The following is a 12,159-nucleotide window of genomic DNA, read 5'->3' on the forward strand; positions in this document are numbered from 1 at the left end:
GGCCCAACATGCAGGGAGCGCCGTTAGGTGTTCTAGGAGCATAAATGACACCGCTAATTTCCTAATGACCTATTACATTTGTGAAGGCCCTGGAGCACCAGGACAATGGAATTACCCACAAAATTACCCCATTTTGGAAAACAATCACCCCAAAGTATATTCTATGAAGCATTATGAGTCTTTTGAACGGTTAATTTTTTTACACAAGTCAGAAAACATGGAAAGAAAATGAAAATCTTTTTTTTTACACAAAGTTGTCCATTTATAAGATATTTCTAACACATAGCATGTATATAGCAAAAATTACACCCCAAAACACATTCTGCTACTCCTGAGTATTGCGATACCACATGCGTGAGACTTTTACACAGCCTGGCCATTAGTGATGGCCGAACGGTTCGCCCGGCGGTCGTTTCGCGGCGAATTTCCGACATTCGCGGTCCGCACGTTCGAACGCCTTTTTCCGTCGTTCGCCGCGGCGGACTTACGTGTTTAATGTATACAAGAACTTTAACCTTTGGTGACACGTTTATCATGTGATACAGGACAGCCAATTGAGACATGACAGCACATGGACACTTGTACATTCCCCCTAACCTATAAATACACCCGATCCGGTGGCCATTTTACATTCTTTCTTCTGTTAAGATAGGGACAGGTTCCTGTGTGGAGTAGGGAGAGATAAACCACTAGCTATTTGGTACACAAAAGTTCTTTTCAGGACTGGTATAGGTGTTAGGTGTTGATAGGTTTGCTGTGCTGCTGATTCTTGCAGCAGCCTGAGTGTCTTTTGTTAGTTTAGAGAAAGGGAAAGGACGGTGTATGCTACAGGGACAGCCAGATTAGTCTTTCATCATCATCATCATCATCATCATCATTAGCTGTTACTATCAAGGTCCACAAAAGAGCTGTTCCAGTAACCACTAATCGTTCTCTTTTTTTGCCAATTTGTATAGGGACAGGAAGGAAGCAGTGTTGTCAGGCAGTGAGGGTAATTTTAAAGACTTGCTGTTATTATTAGTTCCACAAAGGTTCTTTTCAGGACTGGTATCAGTGGTACAGTAATAGGCTTGTACATGTATAATATTCTTTCTTCCAAATATAGAAAGGATATTATACTTGACTGCTGCCCTTCTGCTGCAGTCTGCTAAACATTCACAACTCACTTGTTCCACAAAAGTTCTTATAAGGACTGGTAACTTGGTATAGGGTGCTACGGTACATAGGCTTGAGTGCGGTACAGTCTGCTGTTCTGTAAGGACCGCTATCGGTCCACAATAGATAGGGTTGACGTGCACCACTGCTGACCGCTGCCCTATACTGCAGCAGTCCTTCAGCGGTATAGGGACTGACGTACAGTCTGCTAATCACTAACACACAACCTGCTTGTTCCACAAAAGTTCTTATAAGGACTGGTAACTTGGTATAGGGTGCTACGGTACATAGGCTTGAGTGCGGTACAGTCTGCTGTTCTGTAAGGACCGCTATCGGTCCACAATAGATAGGGTTGACGTGCACCACTGCTGACCGCTGCCCTATACTGCAGCAGTCCTTCAGCGGTATAGGGACTGACGTACAGTCTGCTAAACACTAATACACAACCTGCTTGGTCCACAAAAGTTCTTATAAGGACTGGTAACTTGGTATAGGGTGCTACGGTACATAGGCTTGAGTGCGGTACAGTCTGCTGTTCTGTAAGGACCGCTATCGGTCCACAATAGATAGGGTTGACGTGCACCACTGCTGACCGCTGCCCTATACTGCAGCAGTCCTTCAGCGGTATAGGGACTGACGTACAGTCTGCTAAACACTAATACACAACCTGCTTGGTCCACAAAAGTTCTTATAAGGACTGGTAACTTGGTATAGGGTGCTACGGTACATAGGCTTGAGTGCGGTACAGTCTGCTGTTCTGTAAGGACCGCTATCGGTCCACAATAGATAGGGTTGACGTGCACCACTGCTGACCGCTCACCTATACTGCAGCAGTCCTTCAGCGGTATAGGGACTGACGTACAGTCTGCTAATCACTAACACACAACCTGCTTGTTCCACAAAAGTTCTTATAAGGACTGGTAACTTGGTATAGGGTGCTACGGTACATAGGCTTGAGTGCGGTACAGTCTGCTGTTCTGTAAGGACCGCTATCGGTCCACAATAGATAGGGTTGACGTGCACCACTGCTGACCGCTGCCCTATACTGCAGCAGTCCTTCAGCGGTATAGGGACTGACGTACAGTCTGCTAAACACTAACACACAACCTGCTTGGTCCACAAAAGTTCTTATAAGGACTGGTAACTTGGTATAGGGTGCTACGGTACATAGGCTTGAGTGCGGTACAGTCTGCTGTTCTGTAAGGACCGCTATCGGTCCACAATAGATAGGGTTGACGTGCACCACTGCTGACCGCTGCCCTATACTGCAGCAGTCCTTCAGCGGTATAGGGACTGACGTACAGTCTGCTAAACACTAATACACAACCTGCTTGGTCCACAAAAGTTCTTATAAGGACTGGTAACTTGGTATAGGGTGCTACGGTACATAGGCTTGAGTGCGGTACAGTCTGCTGTTCTGTAAGGACCGCTATCGGTCCACAATAGATAGGGTTGACGTGCACCACTGCTGACCGCTCACCTATACTGCAGCAGTCCTTCAGCGGTATAGGGACTGACGTACAGTCTGCTAATCACTAACACACAACCTGCTTGTTCCACAAAAGTTCTTATAAGGACTGGTAACTTGGTATAGGGTGCTACGGTACATAGGCTTGAGTGCGGTACAGTCTGCTGTTCTGTAAGGACCGCTATCGGTCCACAATAGATAGGGTTGACGTGCACCACTGCTGACCGCTGCCCTATACTGCAGCAGTCCTTCAGCGGTATAGGGACTGACGTACAGTCTGCTAAACACTAATACACAACCTGCTTGGTCCACAAAAGTTCTTATAAGGACTGGTAACTTGGTATAGGGTGCTACGGTACATAGGCTTGAGTGCGGTACAGTCTGCTGTTCTGTAAGGACCGCTATCGGTCCACAATAGATAGGGTTGACGTGCACCACTGCTGACCGCTGCCCTATACTGCAGCAGTCCTTCAGCGGTATAGGGACTGACGTACAGTCTGCTAAACACTAATACACAACCTGCTTGGTCCACAAAAGTTCTTATAAGGACTGGTAACTTGGTATAGGGTGCTACGGTACATAGGCTTGAGTGCGGTACAGTCTGCTGTTCTGTAAGGACCGCTATCGGTCCACAATAGATAGGGTTGACGTGCACCACTGCTGACCGCTCACCTATACTGCAGCAGTCCTTCAGCGGTATAGGGACTGACGTACAGTCTGCTAATCACTAACACACAACCTGCTTGTTCCACAAAAGTTCTTATAAGGACTGGTAACTTGGTATAGGGTGCTACGGTACATAGGCTTGAGTGCGGTACAGTCTGCTGTTCTGTAAGGACCGCTATCGGTCCACAATAGATAGGGTTGACGTGCACCACTGCTGACCGCTGCCCTATACTGCAGCAGTCCTTCAGCGGTATAGGGACTGACGTACAGTCTGCTAAACACTAATACACAACCTGCTTGGTCCACAAAAGTTCTTATAAGGACTGGTAACTTGGTATAGGGTGCTACGGTACATAGGCTTGAGTGCGGTACAGTCTGCTGTTCTGTAAGGACCGCTATCGGTCCACAATAGATAGGGTTGACGTGCACCACTGCTGACCGCTCACCTATACTGCAGCAGTCCTTCAGCGGTATAGGGACTAAGAGTTTTGTCACAGGGTCATTTAAAAAATGACATGCAGAGGAAGAGGCAGGCCCTTCCGCAGGGGTGGTAGGGGTAGGGCAGGAGCAACAGGCTTGAGCCAAAGTGGGAAGTTGCAGAAGGTGCGTTCAATTACTTTAAAGGATGCACCAGACTTGGTTGAGTGGCTCGCTCAGCCTTACTCTTCTGCACCCTCCTCATCCTCTCGATCTGCACCCTCTTCTTCACTCTCTGCTATGTGCACCCCCAAAGACACTACCACCAACAACACGACCACCACCACCACCACCACATACCTTCCGCTTGAGTCACTGGAATTATTTTCCGATCCATATCAAGAGGACATTTCTGATGCGCAGCCACTCTTGGTATTGGATCAGGAAGAGGAGGTAGCAACAAGCGCTACTCAGCAGTCTGACGCCAGTACCCAGATCAGCCCAAGGAGGAGGTTGGTCCCCGGTGTTGCTGCCTACTCTACTTATAGCGGTGGGGAAGGTGACGTTGATGATGACGTGTCTAGTGATGTCACGTGGGTGCCCACAAGAGAGGAAGAGGAGGGGAGTTCAGAGGGAGATATGGACCAGCAGATAGGGAGGAGAAGCAGCAATGACTTACATTGCACAGCAGGGACAAAGCAGACTGCAAATGTATCAGGAGCGAGTCATCGACCATGTACGGTCACATCTGGCGCTCCCAGGACACCGGCACATGGCTCCGCAGTGTGGGCTTTTTTTAACGTGTCCGCTGCTGACAATAGCGTTGCCATCTGCAATCTTTGCAGTCAACGCGTTAGTCGCGGTAAGCCCAATACTCACCTAGGGACGACCGCCTTAAGAAGGCACATGAGCAGCCATCACCGAGCCCAGTGGGAGCAACGGAACACACAAAGCCACACTGCAGGCTCTCACCGTCCAGCCTCGTCTTCTACTTCTCCTTCTCCTCTCTCCTCACAATTGTCCTCCACTCCACCTTCCATCACGCCAAGCTCACATTTTTCTGCAAAAAGGCAGGCTTCCGTGGGCCTAATGTTTGAGCGTAAAAAAATGATGACGCCGGATAACCCTCTTGCCCAACGGTTGGCGGCTGGCTTGTCAGAACTCATAGCCCGCCAACTACTGCCATATAAACTGGTGGACTCGGAGGCCTTTCGCAAATTTGTGGCCATTGGAACACCACAATGGAAGGTCCCAGGAAGGAAGTATTTCTCAGAGAAGGGCATCCCAGAGCTATATGGCCATGTTCAGCGGCAAGTGAATGTATCTCTGGCACACAGTGTCGGTGCCAAGATACATCTGACCACAGACACGTGGTCTAGCAAACACGGGCAGGGAAGGTATATCAGTTTTACTGCCCACTGGGTGAACCTTCTGACGGCCGTCAAGCATGTAACCCGTGGCACCCGTGTAGATTTGGTTTTACCGCCACGGATTGCATGCAGGCCTGACTCTTCTTCTCCTCCTCCTACTCCATCCTCCTCCCTCTCCTCCTCAGCTGCCTCCTCCTTTTCCGCTGCTAGCGTCTCTTCCACTGCACCGCCCAAGCTCCCCAGAACCTATTCCACATGCCAGGTGAGACGTTGCCATGCCGTGCTGCGTCTGTTGTGCCTGGAAGCAAAGAGCCACACTGGCCCGGCACTCCTTTCAGCTTTGCGTTCACAGGCAGATGAGTGGCTAACACCGCTCAATTTGACAGTTGGTAAAGTGGTGTGTGACAACGGTGCCAATCTGCTTAGCGCATTGAAACAGGGCAAAATCACGCACGTGCCGTGCATGGCACACGTCTTAAACTTGGTCGTGCAGCGATTCCTTGTCAAATACCCTGGGGTCCAGGACATCTTGCGGCAGGCAAGGAAAATCTCGGCCCATTTCAGAAGATCTTACACGGCCATGGCTCGCCTTGCTGACATTCAGCGGCGACACCATCTGCCGGTCAGACGTCTTATTTGCGATTGCCCGACGCGATGGAACTCAACCTTCTATATGCTTGATAGGCTGCTCCAGCAGAAACGTGCAGTTAACGTCTACCTGTATGAACTCTGCGAAAGAAACGGTTCTGGGGAGCTGGGTTTTTTTTCACCGCGCCAGTGGCTGCTCATGCGCGACACATGCAGACTTCTGCGGCCATTTGAGGAGATCACCAAACTGGTCAGTCGCAGCCATGGCGCCATCAGTGACATGGTACCTTATGCCTTCTTTCTGGAGCGTGCATTGCGTCGTGTCATTGATCAGGCTGTGGAGGAGCAGGAGCGGGAAGATGAGGAAGTCGCAATGCTGGATGAATTCCCAGGGGGGGCTACTCTATCTGAGACAAGTCAACAACAGGAGTCTGATGAGGAGTCAGAGGAGGATGGTGCCGGGGCGGATGAGCAGGAGCAAGAAGAGCATGCTTTAAACCTTTCTGGGATCCCTGTTGTGCGAGGATGGGGAGAGGAGAATGAAGAGGACGACATTATCCTGGATGATGAGCAGGAGCCAGGCCACCACACCGCTTCCACTTTAGTGCAAATGGGGGCCTTCATGCTCCAGTGTTTTAATAGGGACCCCCGTATAAAAAGCATGAGGGTCAAGGACCAGTACTGGGTGGCAACGTACTTAGACCCCCGGTACAAACACAAAATGGCGGAAATGTTACCGCCGTCGCAGAGGGCTGTCAGAATGCAGCACTTCCAGGCCTTGCTTCGAGAAATGCTGCATTCTGCTTTTGCGTGCGCTGGCAGAGGAGCAATTCCCACTCCCAGAGAAGGATTTGCGGGTACCAATCCAACAGCGCCTGCAAGAAGAGGCCGGTTTGAAGATGTGTTGGTGACTTCGGATATGAGGTCATTCTTTCAGCCGACCCATCGACAGGTGTCATCCGGATCCAGCATCAGGGAACGCCTAGACCGTCAGGTGTCCGACTACATTGGGTTAACGGCCGATGTGGACGCTCTGAGGAGTGATGAACCCCTAGACTACTGGGTGGGCAGGCTTGACCTCTGGCCAGAGCTTGCCCAATTTGCAATCGAACTGTTGGCTTGCCCCTCATCCAGTGTCCTGTCCGAAAGGACGTTCAGCGCAGCAGGGGGGATTGTGACCGATAAGCGTACTCGCCTAGCTCACCACAGTGTTAACTACCTCACATTTCTAAAAATGAATGAGGCATGGATCTCGGAGGAATTCAACACATGTGATCAGTAGACCATGTATATGTCTATAAACAATTTTTGGAATCAAGCACACAGACCTTCTTAATTCATTTGGCTCACTTCCCTGACCCAAAAAAGCACACCGTACTATATGCCCCTACCCTCCTCTTTGAAGAGGTTGAGCGGTGTCATATTTCTACTGGGGCTGCTTATTATGAGGGGTTCCCACCATCCCTGTGCTGTGCTGACTTCCTCCTGGGTGTTCTTATTATGAGGGGCTCCCACCATCCCTGTGCTGTGCTGACTTCCTCCTGGGGGTTCTTATTATGAGGGGATCACACCATCCCTGTGCTGTGCTGACTTCCTCCTGGGGCTGCTTACGGTGCTGCTGTCAGCGCTGTATGTCACGGAGCTGCTGTCAGCGCTGTATGTCACGGAGCTGCTGTCAGCGCTGTATGTCACGGAGCTGCTGTCAGCGCTGTATGTCACGGAGCTGCTGTCAGCGCTGTATGTCACGGAGCTGCTGTCAGCGCTGTATGTCACGGAGCTGCTGTCAGCGCTGTATGTCACGGAGCTGCTGTCAGCGCTGTATGTCACGGAGCTGCTGTCAGCGCTGTATGTCACGGAGCTGCTGTCAGCGCTGTATGTCACGGAGCTGCTGTCAGCGCTGTATGTCACGGTGCTGCTGTCAGCGCTGTATGTCACGGAGCTGCTGTCAGCGCTGTATGTCACGGAGCTGCTGTCAGTGCTGTATGTCACGGAGCTGCTGTCAGCGCTGTATGTCACGGAGCTGCTGTCAGCGCTGTATGTCACGGAGCTGCTGTCAGCGCTGTATGTCACGGTGCTGCTGTCAGCGCTGTATGTCACGGAGCTGCTGTCAGCGCTGTATGTCACGGAGCTGCTGTCAGCGCTGTATGTCACGGAGCTGCTGTCAGCGCTGTATGTCACGGAGCTGCTGTCAGCGCTGTATGTCACGGAGCTGCTGTCAGCGCTGTATGTCACGGTGCTGATGTCAGTGCTCTGTATTACGGTGCTGCTGTCAGTGCTCTGTATCTCCTGCACCCTCTTGTTTGCCTACCCTGGTCCCTGACCTTCCCTCTCCTCCATTGCCTTCATTAGCTCCATAGTCCTGAATTGTCAGAACAATTTCCCAAATAAAAAAAAAATGCTTGTAGTTATCGATCCCAAATTCACCTCATACATGTATTATGCTATTGTCCAGGTGGTGGGACTACGTGCTACCCCCTAATAATTACCCCGTGGCCGCAAATTCGACCTAAAGGTTTGCGAAATTCGCCTCCCATTGAAGTCAATGGAGCCCGCGGCGAACGGTCGTTTTCGCGAACGTTTGTGTCCGTTCGCGTTTCGCGTTCGCGAAACGTCCCGTCGGAAGTTCGTCCATCACTACTGGCCATATACAGAGGTCCAACATGGAAGTAGTACCTTCAGGCATTCTAGGAGCATAAATTACACATCTCATTTTGTTCCTACCTATCACACTTTTGAAGGTCCTGGAGCACCAGGACAATGGAATTACCCCCCAAAATGACCCCATTTTGGAAAGCAAACACCCCAGCGTATATTCTATGAGGCATGGTCTGCAAATAGCTACTCGGGTACTCTGACGGGCTGGTGACAGGTACTCCGTTACTCCGACGGGCTGGTGACAGGTACTCCGTTACTCCGACGGGCTGGTGACAGGTACTCCGTTACTCTGACGGGCTGATGACAGGTACTCGGGTACTCCGACGGACTGGTGACAGGTACTCGGGTACCCCGACGGGCTGGTGACAGGTACTTGGGTACTCCGATGGGCTGGTGACAGGTACTTGGGTACTGCGGGCTGATGACAGGTATTCGGGTACTCAGGTGAACTGTGACAGGTGACAGGTACTCAGATAGACTGTGACAGGTACTCAGGTACTCAGATGAACTGTGACAGGTACTCAGGTGGGCTATGACAGGTACTCAGGTACTCAGGTACTCGGGTACTCAGATGGACTGTGACAGGTACTCAGATGGACTGTGACAGATACTCAGGTACTCGGGTAATCAGATGGGCTGGGACAGGTACTCGGGTACTCAGATGGGCTGGGACAGGTACTCGGGGACTCAGATGGGCTGGGACAGATACTCGGGTACTCAGATGGGCTGGGACAGGTACTCGGGTACTCAGATGGACTGACACGTGCTCAGGTACTCGTATACTCAGATGGACTGTGACAGGTACTCAGGTGGGCTGTGACAGGTACTCAGGTACTCCGGGAAATCAGATGGGCTGTGACAGGTACTCAGGTACTTGGGTACTCAGATGGGCTGACAGGTACTCAGGTACTCGGGTACTCAGGTACTTGCATGCTAAGATGGGCTGGGACAGGTACTCGGGTACTCAGATGGGCTGGGACAGGTACTGTGGTACTCAGATGGGCTGGGACAGGTACTCGGGTACTCAGATGGGCTGACAGGTACTCGGGTACTCAGATGGGCTGACAGGTACTCGGGTACTCAGATGGGTTGTGATGGGTGGGGACTATCAGTGTGTGAGGAGGAGAACCCGGTAACATCTCGTTACCGCGATTTGTTTACATTCTGTGACCGGCTGTGATTGGACACAGCCGGTCATGTGGTAAAGAGCCAATTTAATTTCTCACTGTGGGCACTGATGTGTGGCACTGTGGGCACTGATGTGTGGCACTGTGGGCACTGATGGGTGGCACTGATGGGGGGCACTTATTTATTCCTGAGGTGGCACTGGCAAGCTGGCTATGATCGGGACTGATGTCCCGATCACAGCCGCCGGTGATCGGCTCTTTTTTTTTCCTCGCGCTGTCAGCGCGAGGAGAAAAAATAGCCGATTACCGGCTCCGTTGTATCACATGATCAGCTGTCATTGGCTGGTCATGTGGTAAAGAGCCAATTTAATTTCTCACTGTGGGCACTGTGGGCACTGATGTGTGGCACTGTGGGCACTGATGGGTGGCACTTATTTATTCCTGAGGTGGCACTGGCAAGCTGGCTATGATCGGGACTGATGTCCCGATCACGGCCGCCGGTGATCGGCTCTTTTTTTTTCCTCGCGCTGTCACCGCGAGGAGGAAAAATAGCCGATTACCGGCTCCGTTGTATCACATGATCAGCTGTCATTGGCTGACAGCTGATCACGTGGTAAGGGGTCGGGGTCGACCCCTTGCTTGGATCCGTGATCAGGCGAGTCTCATAGACTCGCCAATCACAGAGCGCGCCCCTCAGGGGGCGCGCAGGCCACTCGTGCACGGGACAACGTCAATAGACGTAGTCCCGGCAAAGGAGGTCCGCGCTGTAGCCGTCATTTGGCTATAGCGTGGATCTCTAGTGGTTGAAGAGTTCTTCAAGTTTTTTGGGTTTCATTCAATATACAAACATAAGTTCAACAGTTACAGAGCTGAACAGTGTGGCCTAAACTACAGGAAGAGTGGAAGAAGGCTGTCTTCAGTCCACTTGTTGTCAACTTATGCATAATAGATATTCAACATAAAATATAGCTTAACCACTTTCAGACCGGACCATTTTGCTGGCTTAAGACCAGACCACTTTTTGCGATTCGGCACTGCGTCACTTTAACTGACAATTGCGCGGTCGTGCGACGTGGCTCCCAAACTAAATTGACAACCTTTTTTCCCCATAAATAGAGCTTTCTTTTGGTGGTATTTGATCCCCCCTGCGGTTTTTATTTTTTGCGCTATAAACAAAAATAGAGCAACAATTTTTAAAAAAACTCATTATTTTTTACTTTTTGTTATAATAAATATCCCCCAAAAATATATAAAAAAACGTTTTTCCTCAGTTTAGGCCAATACGTATTCTACATAATTTTTGTAAAAAAAAATCGCAATGAGCGATTATGGAGTGGTTTGCGCAAAAGATATAGCGTTTACAAAATATGGGGTAGGTTTTATGGCATTTTTATTAATCATATTTTTTACTAGTAATGGTGGCGATCAGCAATTTTTATTGTGACTGCGACATTATGGCGGACACATCGGACATTTTTGACACATTTTTGGACCATTGTCATTTATACAGCAATCAGTGCTATACAAATGCACCGATTCCTGTGTAAATGACACTGGCAGTGAAGGGGTTAACCAGGGGGTGGCAGTGTAAGGGTTAAGTGTTCCTAGGGGGGTACTACTAACTATGGGGGGCTGGGCTTTGTGTTAGTGAACACTGATCTCTGCTCCAATCACATGGAGCAGACATCAGTGTCACTTGTTGCTAGGCAGAACGGGGAGATGCTGTTTACAACGGAATCTCCCCATTCAGCCTCCCCGTGAGACAATCGCGGGGATCGAGTCCGGGGGACTCACGGGGGTCCCGACCGGCGCGCACGTGATGGCAGGCCAGCATATAGAAATGGATGTACTTGTACGCCAATATGCCTGCCCGTGCCATTCTGCCGACGTACATTGGAGTGCGCCGGTCAGAAACTGGATAGTAGTGCATTATGTAATTACATGAAATCAAGTGAAAATACAGTTTAATTGTAGAGAAGATACACTTTTTATAAAGCATCAAGCAGTCTTACTGTAAATCTAGCTATGTTTGGCCCTTATATTTTCAGTAAGAATACCATCCTCTATCCATTTATCATCAGATTTATGAAAAACACATGTTCAGATTGTTGAAAATGTTTTGTGGTGTTGGTGTATATGATGGGCTGCTCTGTTGATTGCCTTCCTTTTTTTTCCAGCCATACTACTGTATTGTGGAATATGCTACACCTTTAGCATCCCTGTATGAAATGTCAGATGTAACGAGTGCTGCCTTCAGTAAAGAAGATCGCATTGAACAGGCCAAACTCTTTTGCCGCACTCTGAAGAACATCCTTGAAAATTCACTGCAATGCCGAGATGCTTTTCGATTAGTCATTTATGATGGTAAAGTAATCAATCTGTTTGGGGTACATCAAAGTTGGGTTGAGGAGGATATTGGATATGTTTGGAAACTACAATATTTTTTTTTTGTTTACAAACGATTTTTATTATTTGTAAGGTCAATTTTTAATCTCATCTGGTTTTGCTAATGTTGAATTCAGTGAAGAAATATTAACTTTATTGTCATTATATAAACATACAACAACATTTCCGTTTGCTTTCCTTGAATGGCTCATTAACCGGTTCCCAACTGGCGCACGCCGATGTATGTCGGCAGAATGGCACGGGCAGGCATATTGGCGTACAGGTACGCCCAATCTTTAATGCCACCCTGCCATCGCGAGCGCACCGC

General features: G+C 49.6%; 1 protein-coding gene across 2 annotated transcripts in view; it reads left to right on the plus strand.

The window, feature by feature from the left end:
- The window catches only part of STING1 (stimulator of interferon response cGAMP interactor 1), a 463,207-nt gene that overhangs the window by 290,370 nt on the left and 160,678 nt on the right, over positions 1-12,159 (plus strand). For both annotated transcript variants that reach the window (XM_077473929.1, XM_077473928.1), the window contains exon 6: positions 11,624-11,810. In XM_077473929.1, coding sequence (XP_077330055.1) covers positions 11,624-11,810 — 187 coding nt within the window. The remainder of the gene's footprint in view (positions 1-11,623; positions 11,811-12,159) is intronic.

Source organism: Lithobates pipiens, unplaced genomic scaffold (assembly GCF_037356315.1).
Source record: "Lithobates pipiens isolate NorthernLeopardFrog02 unplaced genomic scaffold, aLitPip1_a1.2 Scaffold_8, whole genome shotgun sequence".
Classification (NCBI taxonomy): Eukaryota; Metazoa; Chordata; class Amphibia; order Anura; family Ranidae; genus Lithobates; species Lithobates pipiens.